The sequence below is a fragment of the Monodon monoceros genome, unplaced genomic scaffold, assembly GCF_005190385.1.
Source record: "Monodon monoceros isolate NGI ecotype Baffin Bay Population unplaced genomic scaffold, NGI_Narwhal_1 Super_Scaffold_7, whole genome shotgun sequence".
Taxonomy (NCBI): Eukaryota; Metazoa; Chordata; class Mammalia; order Artiodactyla; family Monodontidae; genus Monodon; species Monodon monoceros.
Window position 1 is genome coordinate 15,297,096 of NW_021703784.1, and position 18,817 is coordinate 15,315,912.

General features: G+C 56.0%; 3 protein-coding genes across 3 annotated transcripts; 2 read left to right on the forward strand and 1 right to left on the reverse strand.

The window, feature by feature from the left end:
• Window positions 1-3,357: 3,357 nt before the first annotated feature.
• On the forward strand, window positions 3,358-5,528 carry APOA1 (apolipoprotein A1). Its single transcript, XM_029209503.1, has 4 exons — window positions 3,358-3,542; window positions 3,748-3,810; window positions 3,989-4,142; window positions 4,790-5,528. The coding sequence occupies exons 2-4, from the start codon at window positions 3,768-3,770 to the stop codon at window positions 5,388-5,390; spliced, it is 798 nt and encodes a 265-aa protein (XP_029065336.1). The 5' UTR covers window positions 3,358-3,542; window positions 3,748-3,767; the 3' UTR covers window positions 5,391-5,528.
• Window positions 5,529-7,522: 1,994 nt separating this feature from the next.
• APOC3 (apolipoprotein C3) lies at window positions 7,523-10,130 on the reverse strand. The gene is made up of 4 exons (XM_029209512.1): window positions 10,073-10,130; window positions 9,368-9,435; window positions 9,080-9,203; window positions 7,523-8,096 (listed from the first exon to the last, which is right to left on the reverse strand). The coding sequence occupies exons 2-4, from the start codon at window positions 9,420-9,422 to the stop codon at window positions 7,976-7,978; spliced, it is 300 nt and encodes a 99-aa protein (XP_029065345.1). The 5' UTR covers window positions 9,423-9,435; window positions 10,073-10,130; the 3' UTR covers window positions 7,523-7,975.
• A 4,114-nt stretch (window positions 10,131-14,244) lies between these two features.
• Window positions 14,245-17,090, forward strand: APOA4 (apolipoprotein A4). Its single transcript, XM_029207050.1, has 3 exons — window positions 14,245-14,673; window positions 15,039-15,165; window positions 15,967-17,090. Exons 1-3 carry the CDS (start codon window positions 14,625-14,627, stop codon window positions 16,931-16,933), a joined length of 1,143 nt encoding a protein of 380 aa, XP_029062883.1. The 5' UTR covers window positions 14,245-14,624; the 3' UTR covers window positions 16,934-17,090.
• The last annotated feature ends 1,727 nt before the right edge of the window (window positions 17,091-18,817 follow it).

Genomic DNA, 18,817 nt, shown 5'->3' on the forward strand with positions numbered 1-18,817 from the left:
AGCTCTGGTCTGCTCGCCGTACCCCACTTCTGCCACCAGAAGCGGAGGTCATAGCTCTGGTCTGCTCGCCGTACCCCACTTCTGCCACCAGCAGCGGAGGTCAAAGCTCTGGTCTGCTCGCCGTACCCCACTTCTGCCACCAGAAGCGGAGGTCATAGCTCTGGCCTGCTCGCCGTACCCCACTTCTGCCACCAGAAGCGGAGGTCAAAGCTCTGGTCTGACAGTGCAAGTGTGCTCAGTGGGAGCAGGGGGGCAGAATGGCCGAAATTGGGATTCTGGGCCACAGAATAGTTACTGTTTACTAAGTGCCAGGTCCCTTTCAGTTTTGCCGTGCATGTTCAAATGTAGTGCTTAACACAACGTAAATTTATTATCTGACAGTGCAGGTCTGGAGGTCAAAAGTCCAAAATAGGTCACACTACCCTTAAAGCATGAAGTCAGCAGAGCTGTATTCTTCCTGGAGGCTCTAGGGAAACTCTGCTTCTTTGGCTCTTCCAGCTTCTAGAGGCTGCCCGCATTCTTTGGCTCATGGCCCCCTTCCAGCAATCACATCACTCCAACCTCTGCTTCTGACCTCCCACCTTCTTCTCCAACTCTCCCTCTCCTGCCTCCCTCTTGTGTATTTAAAGACCCTTGTGACGGCACGGGCCCACCTGGATAACCCAGGATAGCTGCCCCACCTCAAGGTCCTTGTAATCACATCTGCAAAGTCCCTTTTGCCATGTAAGGGAACAGTCACAGGTTCCAGAGAGTAGGACACGGATGTGTTTGGGGGAGGGGCTTATCCTGCCTGCCATGCGTGCTACCCCTACGATGACTCCAGGAGATGCATGTTCTATCATTATCTTCACTTAACAGATACGAGACTGAGCTGAGGTGGAAGGAAGGTCTGGACCAGCCCAGGTCATACAGCTAACAAGCGACAGAGCTGGGATTGAAACCTAAGGTGGTCCAGCTCCAGAGCTTTCCGCTCTGAGGAGAAAGGCATGAGGCTGGCTAGAGTGGGAGAGGCCTGGAGCCCCGCCACTCCGGGGTCTGGCAGACGGCACTCCCCGGCTGGGTTTGAAAACATTAGGGAGTTTCCTGAGTAGGTGGTGCAGAGCACATTTCTGCCCTGGGTCCTCAGTCCAGAGACCTCGGTTCTAAGTCCAGCCCTGCCCCTAACTCCCTGGGACACCAGGGACACTGGGCAAATTCCTCCACTCTTCAGTTTCCTCATCTGAAGATGGTGGGTGGGGAGAGGCTGATCTCAAAATTCCTCTCGGCCTGCACGTTCACAGGTTCTATGACAGGGGCCCTGCAGGTGACCTGGTGTTGGGGGCTCACACACCTTCCAGGAGAAACCTTACAAAATGGTTCTGCAAACACCAACAAGCACACGGTACTGATTTACAGGATTTCCCTGGGTTCGTCCTCCAACCACCGCCATTCTTATCTTCATTTTACTGATAGGAAACCAAGGCTCAGGGAGATTACATAACTGGCTCACAATCCTCCTCCAGGATTTTGCACACTGAAGGCAAAGATGAAATAAGAACCTAGGCTCCTGCCACTAGCAGTCCAGAGGTCTTTCCCTGACACCAGCCATCCCTAAGGGCTGGTGTCCATTCTCACCTGTGTGGGATCCAAGATCAATATGAACAATGCTGGGACTTCCCTGGAGGTGCAGTGGTTAAGAATCCACCTGCCAACCTAAGTGTCCACAGACAGGTGAATGGATAAGGAAGATGTGGCACATATATACAATGGAATATTGCTCAGCCATAAAAAGAAACGAAATTGAGGTATTTGTAGTGATGTGGATGGATCTAGAGTCCATCCTACAGAGTGAAGTATGTCAGAAAGAGAAAAACAAATACCATATGCTAACACATATATATGGAATCTAAAAAAAAGAAAATGGTTCTGAAGAACCTAGGGTGAGGACAGGAATAAAGACACAGACATAGAGAATGGACTTGAGGACACAGGGAGGGGGAAGGGTAAGCTGGGACGAAGTGAGAGAATGGCACTGACATATGTACACTACCAAATGTAAAACAGACAGCTAGCGGGAAGCAGCCACATAGCACAGGGAGATCACCTCGGTGCTTTGTGTCCACCTAGAGGGGTGGGGTAGGGAAGGTGAGAGGGAGACACAAGACGGAGGGGCTATGGGGATATATGTATACGTATAGCTGACTCACTTTGTTATACAGCAGAAACTAACACACCATTGTAAATCAATTATACTCCAATAAAGATGTTAAAAATAAAATAAAATAAATTAAATTAAAAGAAAAAAAAAAAAGAATCCACCTGCCAATGCAGGGGACATGGGTTTGAGCCCTGGTCCAGGAAGATCCCACATTCCGCAGAGCAACTAACTCAGTGTGCCACAACTACTGAGCCCGCGCACCACAACTACTGAAGCCTGTGCGCCTAGAGCCCATGCTCCACAACAAGAGAAGCCACCGCAATGAGAAGCCCGCGCACCACAACGAAGAGTAGCCCCCGCTCGCTGCAACTAGAGAAAGCCCGTGTGCAGCAACGAAGACCCAATGCAGCCAAAAATTAATTAATTAAAAATATTGACAATGCAAAGATCTATGTATCCCATTTAAGCAACTGTCCTTTATTCTGAGGTTATGCTCTTTTGTGGGGTTTTTTTTTTTAATTTCTGAATTTTATTTTATTTCTTTTTTTATACAGCACGTCCTTATTAGTTATCCATTTTATACATACTAGTGTATATATGTCAATCCCAATCTCCCAGTTCATCCCACCAGATGGTAAGGTTTGGGCCAGGTGGGGCGCAGTGGTGGGTAAGATTTTTAACATGACAAAATAAAAAGTTGGCAGCTCTGTGTTGGTCTTCAGAATTTGTTTGGAAATGTTAGAGGTCTCTGACATCTCAGAGTCTGGGAGCCACTGAGCACTGTCCTGTCTCTCTCCCCAGGCAGCATCCTAGCACAGGGCTCCCTTTGCTTTTGGATCTGGGAGGTCTGCAAGGGCCTGGAGAGGGCGGACGACGAGGAGATGCGACAGCACTGGTGGGAGCACCGTCTAATGCCTTTGTGAGGGAGGGCAGGGTGGAGGTGAGACAATCTCCCTGGAATGCGAGGGGACAGCGGGGGAGGACACCGCCTGAGTGGAGAAGTCCCAGCCATCGCTGGCAGCTCATGTGTTTTTCTTCCTTCCTCCCATTCACCTACTGCACTGGCACAATGGACAATGGCCGGCACACAGCCCCGACCGAGGAGAAGGGGCCGGGTGCAGCTGACCCAGACTCTGGGGACCCGCAAGCCTGCACCCACTCCCTCCCACCCCTGCCTGAACCCTTGATCCCTGGCCCTGCAGCCCTCACAGTTTCCTGTTTGCCTGCTCTATTTGCCCGGCCCCAGGGACAGAGCTGATCCTTGAACTCTGAGTTCCACATCGCCAGGACCAGTGAGTGGTGGCAAGGCCTGGGCTGGCCTTATCAGCCTCCCAGCCCATCCCCTGCCTGGTCACATAAATAGGCTGGGGGAGAGCCGGCTGTTCAGAGACTGCTGGCCATTGAGGTAAGTGCTGCAACCTGCTTCCCCCAGCTCTAGGCATTTGAGGCTCAGGCTTTGGGATCCTGGTTCCAACCTCTGCCCCATGCTGGGGCTCTGGACACCTGGCCCTCTCCTACCCTGTGCCCCGCCCCCTCCTCCTGGGCTACGGTGAGATGGGGTGCGCGGGCTCCTTCAAGCCCCACTCAGCCGGGACCGTCTTCTCCTCCAGGTCACCCACGTCCCTTCAGGATGAAAGCCGTGCTGCTGACCTTGGCTGTGCTCTTCCTCACCGGTAGGTGCCCCCAACCTAGGGAGCTGACTGTCGGGGGGCGGCTTCTCTCTGAACCGCTGTGGTCCACTCTCCTGAGCACGGGGAGCAGAATTTCTCCCTCACCCCCTTCTCCCCTACCTAGCATTTCAGCTCAGATCCCAGTCCAGAGCCTGACCTGGGTCTCCCCTCCCACCTCCAGGGAGCCAGGCTCAGCATTTCTGGCAGCAAGATGACCCCCAGTCATCCTGGGATCGGGTGAAGGATTTTGCCACCGTGTACGTGGATGCAATCAAAGACAGTGGCAGAGACTATGTGGCCCAATTTGAAGCCTCCGCTTTGGGAAAACAGCTCAAGTAAGGACCCAGCCTGGGGGCCTGGGGCAGGGGTAGGGGGTGCCGGTGCTGGGGGTGGGGAGGCCTGTGGGAAGAAGCAGCCAGACTGGCCGAATCCCCACCTGCTATTTGATGGGCCCCATAGAAGACCTGGATGGAAGACAGAAGTGGGATCCCCACGCAGGGTCACAGCCCCCTAGCAGGGGGCAGACCCGTGCTGCCGGGTCAGTATTCATGGCACCGCGCTCTGCCTGCAGGTGCAACAAGCCCCTTCCTCTTCCTAACTCCCTTCTTAACTCCCTCCTCGGCTCCGGCCAGCAACAGGATGGCTGTCTTCAGAGAGGAGATTGGGCTGGAAGGGTGGAGACTAGGTCCTTAAAAGGCCCGGCTTCGGGGACAGACAGGACTGGGTACCAAAACCAGCTCTGTCTCTTTCTAGCTCCTCTGTCCATCTGGTCAGTGGGATGCAGTGGGAGTGGGGGGCGGGGGGGGTGGGAGATCATGGATGGGAGAAGCCAGGCTGAGGGTCTGCCCCCAGCTACCGCACCTTCAGGGACAGGTGTGTCCAGTTGTCACCCCAGGTAAGCGGGGGCGCTGGGCTGCAGCTCCGGGGGGCGCCAGGGTGCCTGGGAGGCCTGCCCTAAGCCCTCCTCTCTCTACCCCCTCAGCCTGAAACTCCTGGACAACTGGGACAGCCTGACCAGCGCGTTTGCCAAAGTGCGCGAACAGCTGGGCCCGGTGACCCAGGAGTTCTGGGACAACCTGGAAAAGGAGACAGAGTCGCTGAGGCAGGAGATGAACAAGGACCTGGAAGAGGTGAAGCAGAAGGTGCAGCCCTACCTGGACGAATTCCAGAAGAAGTGGCAGGAGGAGCTGCAGATCTACCGCCAGAAGGTGGCGCCGCTGGGCGAGGAGTTGCGCGAGGGCGCGCGCCAGAAGGTGCAGGAGCTGCAGGACAAGCTGACCCCGCTGGCCGAGGAGATGCGCGATCGCGCGCGCGCCCACGTGGAGACCCTGCGGCAGCAGCTGGCGCCCTACAGCGACGACCTGCGCCAGCGCATGGCCGCCCGCTTCGAGATGCTCAAGGAGGGTGGCGGCAGCCTGGCCGAGTACCACGCCAAGGCCAGCGAGCAGCTGAGAGCGCTGGGCGAGAAGGCCAAGCCCGCGCTGGAGGACCTCCGCCAGGGCCTAATGCCCGTGCTGGAGAGCCTCAAGGTCAGCATCCTGGCCGCCATCGACGAGGCCTCCAAGAAGCTGAATGCCCAATGAGATGCCTTAGGCTCCCCTCGCCATCAGTTTCAGTTTCTTAGAATAAACATTTTCGGAGCGGGAAGGGTGTGATGGGTTGTATGTTTTTTGAAGCTTCGATGATGATTTTTAAACAATAAAGAGTTCTCCAAAAGCCAAGAAATTCTCTTTGGGGAGAATGAGGTTGGGGGGGGTGGGGGGAGTGACGCTGGAGGGGACTCCAGGGGGGCGTGGCCAGAGGGCAGGGACACCTGTTGATTTCCCAGGGGAGTCATCAGCTCGGAACTGGGGCCTCTCAGGGCCTTAATGTCCGAAGACCTGCTTGGCCGGGGGCTCAAGAGTGGGGACAGAAAGGAAATAATAGAGGACCAGGCATAGTGACAGATAATCCAGCGCAGGTGCCCTGAAAGGGCCTCAAGCAAGAAGTAGTGGCTCTGCTGGGAGAAGTGGGTTCCCTGTCCCCAGCGTTTCCCGTGGGCAGAGGACAGGAGCCTCCCCCAGCCCTCCTACCCTAGGGCAGGTGAGGCCGACGGACCGCAACGAGCCACTGGAACTTGAAGGATTTGGGCAGGTTCAAATGAAGGGCTTGGCACTTGCTCCTTCATCCTTTATTAATGCAAAAAATACTTTAACAAACACATCCCTTTTCCTTTTTCACAAAGGCCTCGTGCCATTCCTCACACTCCCACCCTGCCTGGAAACAGCCGCTGTTTCCTCGGGCTCAGCTGTGCCAGCCCCATCCTTGGGGCTCCAGCCCTGCCAGCCCCTCTTTTTCTGGCCTGAGTCAGAAAAATAGTCAGCACCTCTTGCAGGTAACTAGCACATTTTAATCCCCAAAGTGTTTTCATATCCATCATCTTACTGCATCCTTCCCCAGATCCTGGGGAGACTGCCATGAAATCGATGGTATGGATGCAGAAGCTGGAGCTTGGAGATGTGAAGTCACTTCCGGGGTTGAAGAGCAGGGCGGTCTAGATTGCCCCTTTCAGACCTACGTGCTCCTGAGCATCCATGATTATTAAAAAGCAATAAATAAATTTGTAGCCAGGCATTCAAGTTCATATGGACTTGAGTGTTTACAGCCGGCCCCTCTTCACACTCAGGTATGCACACCCCCATGTGCATGCTTGTGGCTTCACAGACCTGCAAAGATCTGGGCAGTGCATTCGTGGAGCCTTCCCTTCCCTCTCCGCTCGGGGCCTTTTGCCCTGGTGCTGGAAAATGTACCCCTCCTCTACCTCCAGTGTATCTTAACAGCTCTTGGATAAAGGAGTGGGCTTTTTTTAGTTCCTAACCATCCTGCGCTACAATAGGCATCAAGCCCAGATTTGGGTGAGAACACTTTCCAGGTGTGGGTGCTGGGATCCCTGGCCAAGTTGGGCCCAAAGAGAAGCCCAGGTGGACTTCCAAAGAGAGAGCAGACGTCTCCAAGTGGGGCTGGATGTCCTGACACCACCAAGATCTGTCAAGGAGCCTTTGACACCTGGCATGGGAGTAACGAAGCCTTTTTCTGTGTCAGCTGAGCAGAATGTGGACAGCTGTCCTGGGCTTGAGGTCCAGCTCTGCTGTTTGCTGACTCAGTGACATTGGGCACGTGCCTTCACCTTTCTGAGCCTCAGTCTTGTCATTGGAAGAGTGGAGGGGGCTGCTTACGTAGTCTGTAGTTCTGGAACTCTCTGACGTGAACATCTGTTGGGTACTGGGGACACAAGGGGCGCAGCCTGTGTTGGGTGACCTTGGGTTCCTCCTTAGTTCCCAGGACACTGGCCCCCCCCCACTCCAATCCTGGTCCCAAGGGGACAATCAGCTCAGCCTGTAGTGACAATGGCAGCCATTTACCAGGTGCCTCTGATGTCCCAGGTGCTGTGCACTGTCTCTTTTCCTTCATTCTCAACAAACCTACAGTGGATGGGGTATCATTGTACCCACTTTACAGATAAGAGACTGAGGCTGGTATGAAGTGATAGAACCAAGACTAGAGCCCAGATGTATCTTACTTTAACTACTACCCCCTCAGCTTCCTTCCCTCAAATGTGGTTGAGAGGGCCAGGTGGCCCGGTCGGGGCAAATCCACTCCAGAATTTTGATGATCACACACGGTCTCAATTCTGATGATGACATAAAATGTCAGGCGCAGGGCCTGGCACAGAGCACACACTCAAGACATGTTACACGGCACTTGACAGTTTATCAAAGTCTTGCCAAGCCTAGCATCCCCTTTGCTCCTCCACGCAAACCTGTGGAGGCAGGCAGTGTAGGTAGGGTCATTCCTACCTTACCCCACGCAGCTGCTAAGAGGTGGGTGGGACACCAGCCCCAGGCTTGCCTGAGTTGGAGTCAGTCCTGAGCCCACCCACGGAAGAGCCCCGGCCCATTCCCGCGCCCAAACATACATGGCACGCGTGGGACATCCCACTCATGGCAGCTTCTTGTCCAGCTTTATTGGAAGGACAGCACACCCAGGGGGTGGGCCAGGTCTGGGGTGGGGTGGGAGGGCACTGAGAATGTCGTCCCTTTCAAGCGACCTTTGGGGGCAGCCCTGGGAGGCTGCAGGACCCAAGGAGCTGGCAGGATGGATGGGCAGGTGGACTTGGGGTACCGAGATCTCAGGCGGCCTCAGGTGAAGGCGGTGTGGGGTTCGGGGCAGAATCCCAGAATTCAGAGAACTTGCCCTTGAACGTGCTCCAGTAGTCTTTGAGGGAACTGAAGCTGTCGGTCACCCAGCCTCTGAGGGTCAAATCAGTGAGGGGAACAAACAGGGTGGGGATGAGAGCCGGTCTCTAGGCAGTGGCAACCATGGGGCTCCCACCATATCCCCACTGCCCCTCCCAGCACCTTCTCAACTCCACCCAGCAATGCTCCAAGACCTCAGGCAGGGGGACCCCCTACAGCTGCCACCCCAGGAAAAGACGGCGAAGGTGATGATGGGACCCCCAGCACAAGCCAAATCCGAGTTTCTCCAGGTGGGGGCAGACCTTTGTGCTCATGGGTCTGAAGCAAGCCGGAGAGGGGTGATTGAGTGGGGAGATGTGTAAGGTCAGGACTGCCGTTCTAGTCTAGGCAAATGAGGCGCCCTAGAATTGTACATCCCCGTGGCTCTGAGTGGGGCGGGGCCGAGGGAAGCAGTCTCTCATTTAGAAAATCGTCAGAGGGTTGATTAGCTGCATGAAATGGGGCAGGTCACTTGGTAAAGTGAGCCTTGGTTTTCTCATCTGCAGAATGGGGAAAATAATACCCACTCCACAGCAGGTTCTGAGGACTAAAAATGTTTGTGAACGCCTCTGCTATGGAAATGCCGGCCAATGCGGGTGAAGTGGAGGCGGGGAAGGGGGCTGGGGAGAGCAGAGGACTAGTGGGCAGGGGCAGGGTGGGAGAGGAAGGACCGACTTCTGCTCACATGGGCCCCAGGGCTTGGAACAAAGCAGAAACACATGCACGCGCACACACACACGCACACACACACACACACACACACACACACACACAAACACACACACCGGGCTGAAATTGGGTCGGAAGAAAGGAGGGACGACAAAGGGATAAGAGGCGGGATTTGGTGCCCTCTCCCTGCGAGGGAGCCTGTTTTACAGACAGAAAGGCTCAGAGAGGCGCAGGTCCTTGGTGGCCATGGGAAAGCCACAGCCCGCCTCTTGGGTTCTCACCAAGTCAGGGGCAGGTGGGGGGCCGGGGGCAGGGAAGGGAGGGAGTACCTGGCCTGCTGGGCCACCTGGGACTCCTGCACGCTGGTCAGTGCGTCCTTGGCAGTCTTGGTGGCCTGCTTCATGTAGTCCTGCATTTTGCCCAGAAGGGAGGCATCCTCTGCCTCGGAAGCTTCTGTGAGGAGAGTGGGGCTGAGTGGGGTCGATCAGCCTCTGGGGAACTGTGGCTCCTGCCCAGCCACTCATCGGGGCCCGGCATCCCCAGGCCATCTGCCAAGGGTCCTCCAGGCAGATAGCGGCCCATTCCCCGCCCCCAGCCCAGTCCCACCAGCTGCTTACGGGCAGAGGCCAGGAGCGCCAGGAGGGCAGCAACGAGGAGGACCCGGGGCTGCATGGCACCTTTGTTCCTGCGGGGAAGTGTCCTGTGAGGGCTGCCCCACGTCCCCCCACTGCCGCTGGGCCCTCCCTGGGGAGACGCAGTGGCCCCTAAAATAGGACCTGAGCTGGGTCAGGCCAGGAGGAGGAAGGGCCTGTTCCCGTCCTAGTATGGGGGAGGCTATGGGCTTTCAGATAGGGTACTTGGGGGACCCAGGCCAGAGAGAGGGAGGAGTGGCATGGAACAGAAACCCCACAAGACTGGGAATAAAGACACCTGGGTCCTGGCCAGGTTTCCGCCACTAAAATGCTGTGTGACTCTGGGTGGCTTTCTGTACCCTCCAGACCCCAGTTTTTCTGCCTGGGGTAGGACTGGGGTGTCTAAGGCTTCTTCCAGTCCTAAGCATGCAGAATGCATGGGAAATGGAGCCAGTGCCAGCCCCAGCTCTGCCACTACGCTCTACGTAGCTTTGGGCCGGTGACCTTCCCCCACGGACCTCGGTTTCCCCGGAATGCCTTGGGGAGGGGACGCTCATCGAGCCCTAAGGCTTCCTCGGCTCTAGCAGGCTCTTCTCCAGGCTTTGCTGGCTGCGCTGGGCAGGGACCCCCGCCTGGCCCTCTCCATCCTGCTCTCCTTTTCCTCCTCCTCCTCCCCCCAGGGGGCATTACCTGGAGCAGCTGCTTCTTGGGATGAACTGAGTAAGCAGGCAAGAGGGTTCTGACCTGTTTTATATTGTCCCCAGGGCAGCGGGCACTGAGGGCCCAGGGAGCTGGGCAAAGGTCACCTGCTGATCAATCTAGACCAGGGCCTGAGAGAGGGTAGCCAGAGGCAGTCAGGCCTGCTGGGAGGTGGGAAACCTCTAGAAAGCTACGGGTGCCCATGCTGCTCTCTGCTACCCCTGTAGCCCACATGGGCTCAGGACCCGGGGGTGGCTTGGGCCTGGGGAGATCCCATTCCTCCTGAGCAGCCTGGCTCCCCAGGGAGAGGCTGGCGAAATGGGAGAAGGGATTAGAGGACAAACCTCAGCCCTTCACACTTGGGTTCCAGGTCCTTCCCACCCCTCCACCCCCCAGCCCCAAGCCCTGACAACAGCCTGCAAGGGGGGTGGGTGATGTGAGAGGGGGATGGGCTGTTTCAGACTTGGGAACAACTCAGCGGGTCGGGATGGGGTGCCTAGAGTGAAGTCACAGAAGACCTATGGCTAGAGGCTTGTGCGGGGAGGTGGGACACAGTTAAGGGCACACAGCCACCTCCCCAGCATCTCCATCTCTGGGCTTCAGTCCCTGTGCTGCTTACCCAGAAGCCTCCTTGAGCTGATCCCAGAGCAGGGGGTGGTGGGAGAAGGTCAAAGGCCGCTCTGAGTCCCAGGCCTTTATCCTACCACCCCCTCCTCCTCACCTTGCCCTCTGGACCCACTGATAACATTCCCTGGGACAGGATCCAGGCTTATGGTTGGGGCCCTCCCCAAACCGCGGCAGCTGGGATTGAGTCCCAGCGCTGAGTACTCTCACCTCAGGCTTCAGCTTCCTCAGCTCCCCTGGCTGGCTAGGCAACTGAAGGGAACCAAGGTTGTGGTGAGGCTGGTCTGGTGGCGAGAGGGGCCAGACGACCTCTACAGGGGCAGTCAGCTGTCCAGGAGAGGCCTGGGCCCTTCTCGGGGTGAGGTGTTCCTTGGGCCCACACTGGGAGCTGTAGCCTGGATGGCAGGATCAGGGGCCTTTGTCTTCTGGATGTGAAGACATCACAGCCAAGAAATTCTAGGTTTAAATGATGACATTGGCACTTACTCATATGACCCAGGGCCAGAGATCTAACACCTCAGTGCCTCGATGTTCTCTGTAAAATGGGGCTAGAATACCGATATGCCAGAATCGCGGTGAAATGTAAATGAGATATGTACAAAGCAGCTGGTTCATGGAGGGGGCTTCATAAATCTCTCTCCCTTTCTCTCAAACACCTGGTCCTTCCCTAGACAGCATAGTCTGAAGGTGGGAGGAGCCTCCAATGTAGAAGTAGAGCTTTTAACAGGCGGCCCTCTTCTCAGGAGGAAGGAACTAAACCCACAGTGTGAAATCACAGGCCTGAGAAAGTGACCTGGCCCTACCCTCAGAATTCTTTATCTGTGGCTGAGACTTGAAGTTTCTCCATACAGATTCATTCCTTTGACTTAGACCTTGTTATCTGCTAAAATACAAATAGATTCCTGTGAGGTAGACATTATTAACCCCATTTTACAGGTGAGAAACCTAAGGCAGGGCCAGAGGCCTACCCAAGTACCCATAGCCCATCAGTGGCAGAGCTGGGAACAAGAATCCAGGTGTTCAAATAGCCACGCTGGTACCAAACCGCTTGGAGAGATGAGACCCTTGGAGATTTGTGTCACTCGCTCATCAGAGTCAATCCGTTTCAGATCCTGAGTACAGATTTTGGTGATGGGGTGGGGAGGAAAGGAAGGTGATTAGGAGGTCACGGAAGGATGTGGACATTGGGGAAGGTAGAGGGCAACTGTGTCCACTTCCCTCTTCTGTTCTGGCCTGTTCCTCGGCCCCGGGGGTGAGGGCCACAGTGGGAGTCCAGGTTCCAGGCTGGGCTGGAATGCGCTGGCTGGAGCCCTTGGCCCTGTTTCCTCCAGCTCTCTTCCCATGCATGTGGAGGGTCTGGAGGAGGCTGTGCTCTCTCTCCTGCTCAGCAATGGGCCACTGATCCCAGGGAGGTCAGAAGACGCTGGCAGAGAGACCCAGCGGTGAGGTGCCGAGCTGGGCAGAGAACCTGGGTGTGCGGGCCCATGCAGCTGGGTTGCGACATGCCATGGGGCCTGGGACCTTAACTCTTTCAAAGGGCTTGGTGCCTTTTTGTGCCTGTGTCCCTCCCAGCAGCTCCAGCTGGGTCTCAGTAGGGCTATCTCAGTAAGGGTCTTATCGGTGGCCCAGACTAAGCCACCTCTCCCCGCCTTCTTCTCTCCCTCCCCCGCGACCATGGCTGCCCTGGAATGAGGAGACCGCTCCAGGCTTGGCCCCCAGACCATAACTGGTTGTGGGAGGAGAGGAGGGGGGTGGGTGGGAGAAGGCCTGACCAGCTGAGGCCAAAAATGGTCCTCTAGGGTTAGATTGACTCTGCTTCCACTTGTGTCTGAGTGAGGCTTGGCACATGAGCCTCTGTGACCCACGCCCCTGCCACAAGGCTGGACTGGGCAGTGCTGATTCAGCCGTGCCAGCCAGAAGCCCACTGCTCAGACTGTCAGTCCAGGAGGCCAAACTCAACTGAGTGTCCTTGGTGACTCATTGCCCTCCTCATCTCTGGCCTGGAGGGGGGAAGGGATGGGACACTGACCTTTGCACCCAGCCCAGGCTGGACTGTGCCTGATTCGGGAGTGCTGCAGGCAGGTAAAGCGTTCAGGGGTAAAACGTGGCTCGTGCTTGATGACCACTCACTCTGCTCCAGGCACCATTCCCAGCATTACTCAGATTAGCTCCCTGACTCCCCGGGAGGCGGGTACTATTCTACGCCCTGCTGAGGCAGACGGGGCTCAGAGAGGTTAAGACATTCACCCAAGATCACACGGTCAGTACGTGGGGAGCCCACACGCAAACCCAGGGCGTCCGACTCCAGCACCGGAACCCTTAATAACTACTGCGAGACGGCACGGGCTGCTCCAGAAAGGAGGAGCTCCCTGATGCTGGAAGTGACCACGGGTGGTGTGGGACACTGCTGGGTAGTGGGGACTCTGCAGAAGGGGTGCAAGCATCAGAAAGCCTTCTAGCTGTCTTCCATCCCATGATACAGCAAGCCACTTCTGGTATATGAAAAAACGGAGACATGGAAGTCAGGGTTAGCACAACTGTGGTCTATTCCAATGGCAGACTACTGGAAGCCCATCTACGTCCCAGGCACTGCAGTCACAGAGGACAGCCCACAGTGCGATATGATGGAACTCATCTCATAGTCTCTCACAGTGAGGTGTGTGGTCCAGCAGAGGGGCCCAAGCTGACCAGGCTGTGTCTCCTTCTTGGTGGATATCTTCCTGTGTGTGATGTCATTTGGAGAGAACGTTGGAAGCCCAAGTAGAAGATCTCCTGGACACCACCACCATCCCCATCATCCCCTGGTGAGAGGCCCCCTGAGAGCCTCAGGTCCTGTGATTCATCACAAGCTGACCGCTCCCACCCAGGGAGTGTGGCTGGAGAGGTGGGCAGAAATCAGGCCTCAGGCCAGCCTGCCCCTCACCCTGCATCACGCCTGCCTGATGACCCCCGGAGGGCTGGGTCTAACTCTGCCACTCTCAATGGAGCAGTGAGCACTCTACTGTATTCCCTGCTTTGATCCAAATTAGGAAAATAGTAATATTACTATTAACAACAATCACAACTAATTTTTAGTGCTTACTCTGTCAGGCACTATACTACTCTCTCATTTACTATACCCAACAACCCCATTTTTCAAAGGAGAAACTGAGGCTCAGGGCTAGGCCAAGTTGAATCACTAGACCAAGGTGACACACTTGGCAGTGATGGGACATGAAGCACACTTACAGTTAACACCTTCAACACGGGACACCCCCCAACTCCACCCACATTCCCAAAGGCTTGCAGGGGTCCCCTGCTCCTGGGTGCACCTTGACCAGAGCACTGGATCTCAGCTCGCTGCCCGCACCTGTGGCCCTGGATGTCCCAGCCCAGAGTCTGGTGCTCTGAGATGGAGTCCGGGTCCGGGGATGTAGGAGTGGGAGGCCACTCCTCACTGGAGCAGACAGAGGAGCTGTGAACTTTGCCTCCCCATCACCCCCACCAAGCCTGGCACAGACTCAGAGCTGCCACAGGGCCTCTGGGGCATCAGTCCCAGGCTCAGGTGTTCCCTAGGCCTCGTTTCTTCCCCAGCTCATGGCCCCCCACCCATCCTCCCTTCAATGCTGGGTGGGGCACGTGCACAGAGCTTCTGACTGCTGCCCGGGCTCCAGTCTGCCGTCAGCTTCCACGTTGCCTTAGGGTCACGAAAGTCCAAGAGGCCTCCTGGGAATGTGTCACCTTCCAGCGTGGAGTCACAATGGGGAGGAAGGCGGGGAGTGCAGTCCGGTGAGGATTTAAATGTCTGGCTGGCTCTGAGCTTCAATCAGTTCGAACAGCAGCATAGGTGAGCTACCTGAGAACCTCTCCTTTGGCCCCTCTGAACCCAGGAAGGATCCAGTGCAGTAAGAGACTTTTCCAGCCCAGCAAGGAGCCCAGGATGTTCCTGAAGGCTGTGGTCCTGAGCCTGGCCCTGGTGGCTGTCACCGGTGAGTAGGAGCTGCCTTTGGATGGGACTTTCAGGCAGGACCCATCTGTTGCATCAGGCAGGGAAGGGTGGAGAGTCTGAGGCCAAGGTTAGAGGACAGTTCTGAGCGCCTGTCAGCCCTCAGCTGGATGCAGGCGGCTGCCCGGTTGCCACCCGGCTCACAGGAGCTAGTCCATTCACAGCGGTGGGCCCCCTGGCATTGGTGCTATACCCGTTTTACATACCCCCGTGGCTTCCAACTAGCCAAGCGTAGAGAAGGAAATCAGTGGCTGGGCTCCCCCCCATCATGCGGCCTGCAGCTCAAGGCTGGTGCAGAGGGGCAGGGAAGGAGACAGGTCCTCATGAATTGCTCTGTTTTCCACCCAGGTGCCCAGGCGGAGGTCAGTGCCGACCAGGTGGCCACTGTGATTTGGGACTACTTCAGCCAGCTGAGCAACAATGCCAAGAAGGCTGTGGAACATCTCCAGCAGTCTGAGCTCACCCAGCAGCTCAAGTAAGAGGGGCAGAGCTTGCAAGGTGGAGCTTCTTAAAGGCCATGCAATGAGTGGGCAAGGGCTGAAATCGGAGGCAGGAGACCTGAGCTTAGGATACCCACTGCCCTGCCACCAACTCACTGGTGACCCAAGGTCTCCAGACCTGGGATCCACATATACAAACAGAAAAGTTGGGCTGAATAATCCCTGCTTTAACTTTCTAGAGCATGACGAATGGCCACATCTTAGTATTGTGGCTCGCAGAAGAAAGGAAGGGAAAGAAATGTCGTGTGAGCTGGCTTCTAATACATTCCAGAAGGACAAGCCTCTGTGAAATCATGGGAAGGGAGGTGGGGATATTTGGCAAGCTTCTGAGGGTGGGCACATGGCAGGGAAGCAGCACCTGGTGTAGCTAGAAGATGCTGGAAGAGGTCCAGAACATAACATTCTACTAGGGAATGTGATCTCTGTCACAGCACACCTGGGCTGGGAAGGACCTCAGAGTCCACACGTTTTACTTTACAGGTAAGCAGAGGAAAGCAAACTGCTCCAGGTCACATGATAGGTAGATATTGTGACTCAAGCTCAGGGGGAGATTCAGAGATACGAGTTCAATGTTAATACCTTCGTCTATTACATCCATTTGCTCAAATCATGATCCACCATAGGGAAGGCCACAGGGAGAAGATGGGTGAACTCAGTAACCTGCACACTCACCTGGCCTAGGCAGGTGTGTGTAAGGTGAGTGCTATGTAAGGAGTCAAGGTCCTGGCATGGAGGGCCAAGCGTAACGGTGGCCCCCTTGTGTCCTTTCGCCCCAGCACCCTCTTCCAAGACAAACTTGGGGAAGTGAACACCTACACGGATGACCTGCAGAAGAAGCTGGTGCCCTTTGCCACGGAGCTGCACGAACGCCTGACCGAAGACTCAGAGAAGCTGAAGGAGGAGATCCGGAAAGAGCTGGAGGAGCTGCGGGCCCGGCTGCTGCCCCACACCAGCGAGGTGAGCCAGAAGATCGGGGCCAACATGCGCCAGCTGCAACAGCGCCTGGAGCCCTACGCGGAGGAGCTGCGCGCGCAGGTCAACGCCCAGACCCAGCAGCTGCAGCGCCAGCTGACGCCCTACGCCCAGCGCATGGAGGCGGTGCTGAGGCAGAACATGGACAACCTGCAGGCCTCGCTGGCGCCCTACGCCGACGAGCTCAAGGCCAAGATCGACCAGAACGTGGAGGAGCTCAAGGCGCGCCTCACGCCCTACACCGACGAGCTCAAGGCCAAGATCGACCAGAACGTGGAGGAGCTGCGCCGCAGCCTGGCCCCCTACGCGCAGGACGTCCAGGGGAAGCTCAGCCACCAGCTCGAGGGCCTGGCCTTCCAGATGAAGAAGCACGCCGAGGAGCTGAAGGCCAAGGTCTCGGCCCGCGCGGAGGAGCTGCGGCAGAAGCTGGCGCCCGTGACCGACAGCGTGCGTGGCAATCTGCAGGGCAACGCCCAGGAGCTGCAGAAGTCGCTGGCCGAGCTGAGCAGCCTCCTGGACCAGCAGGTGGAGAAATTCCGCCACACCGTGGAGCCCTACAGCGAGACCTTCAACAAAGCTATGGTGCAGCAGGTGGAGGGGCTCAGGCAGAAGCTGGGCCCCCTGGCGGGGGACATGGAACACCACCTGAGCTTCCTGGAGAAGGACCTGCGGGACAAAGTCAACACCTTCTTCAACACCCTCAAGGAGGAAGAGATCCAGGCCCACGCCCTCACCGCCCAGGAGCCAACGCCTGCCCCTTTGGAGGGCTGAGCTACACCTGCTGCTCCTGCCCCACCACTGACACCTGCCCTGCCCTGCCCCCTGTCTGTCTGTCTGTCCCAAAGCAGTCCTGGTACCAACCCGTGGATACCTGTCCAGTGGAAAGTGACACTACCTCTCGCTACTCAATAAAGCTGCTGAGAAGCTAGCCCAGTCTGGTTACCATGGGAATCCTTGGTGTTGCAGGGCCTGAGGTGAGAGCTTGGCAAAGCCTAGCAGGGGCTGCCAGGGGATGCTTAGAGGGACACGGAGGGCTGGGAGGTGCGACGGGGGTAGGGGGGAGGGCAGGGTGTGCTGAGAGAGGTGTGGGGGTAGCTCGAAGGGGGAGGTGGATAAAGATGTCACGTGTTATCCAAAGATGAAATATGCAGCCCGTTTCTATTCACTTAGCCAACAAATGTCTTCAATTAAGTACATTAACCTCGTTGTGCAACCATCACTACCATCCATCTGCAGAACTTTTTCATCTTCCCAACTGAAACTCCATACCCATTAGACAGTAACTTTCCCCCGGTCCTCGGCAACCACTACTTTCCGTCTCAGTGAGTTTGCCTGCTCTAGATATTTCTTGTATGTGGAATCATAGGCACCAGGCAATGAGCAAAATAGCTTTTGTGGAGCATCGGTCTGACAATGTGCTTCACTCTGAGAGGGCCACCGAGGTAGTCAGGACAGGGTCTTTGGCTTTGGAGAGCTCACGGCACAGTGGGGGAGACTGTCCCTCCTGGCATAAGCTCTTTTGTGCCTTTAACCTGACTTATTTCTGTGAATTTTGATTTATTCTACCCCACCCCGTCACACTTCCATTATATCGATTCATGCTTATTTCAGAAATTTCTTGACTGCTAAACCCATGGTCTCCAGAGTTGAGGAATGCGACCTAGAGACCGGGCAGAGTCCTGGGAGGTCGGGAGGAGCAGGTGCCCGTGGGGCCCTGGTGAGCTCTGCCCTGGAGCCTCCTGCAAAGGGGCCTGTCGGTCTGGGGCCCGGGTTGCCAACTGCTGGGGCAGGGGGCAGGGGAAGAGAGGAGTCAGGCTCTGAGCAGTTTCACCAGCACAGCCAGCTGTGGACTGCTGCTGCAGCCTCGGAGGTGGGGCATCCCCCCCCCCCTCAGAGGCTCACAGACCCTCCCCAGGAGGGAACCCGAGAGAAGGGCCAGTTCAAGCCTTTGTCCCAGATGACTTGACCTCCCAGCTGTTAGCTCTGACCCCAGGTCTCCGAGTCTAGCCCGACACCCCTTTCCTTCCCAGAATGGGGGTACAGGGCTTAAAAGGGAAGGACACCAAGGGACGACAGGGAGTAAAAGAGGAAGCTACCCCCTGCCCCACACCCCAAGATCATGGCCAATAAGGAACGACCAGTGGCAGAAGCTTCTAGAAATTTTAAATACAGAGATGACACTAAAGCTGACACTCTACTCATTAATGCTAGATGCTTTAAGAAATCATGGTATATGTACCACATCGACTCATATAATCCTCACAACAGAAAGTGCCATCAAAGATGCAGTAGGTGAGAAAAAGGCAGTACAGGGTGCTGAAGTAACGTTATCTAGCAAGTGGTGGAATTGGGATTGGAACCCAGGCCATCCAGCTAGAGAACTTTACTTTTAACTACCAGGCTGTGGCGCCACCAGGGTAAGCCCAGCACAGTGGGAAGTGTAAGCCCCACCAAGAATCCCATAGAGAAGAGCGGATGCCCACTACACAGAAGAAAGAACTCTCTAAACCTAGATGGTAAATTCATCAGGTCTCCTCTCCGGAGAATGGGATTTTTCTTTCTACTTTATAGATTTATGTAGTGTTGGGACTTTAAGATAATGTTTTAGTATTAGTTTTTTATTGTGGTAAAATATATATAACATAAAATTTGCCA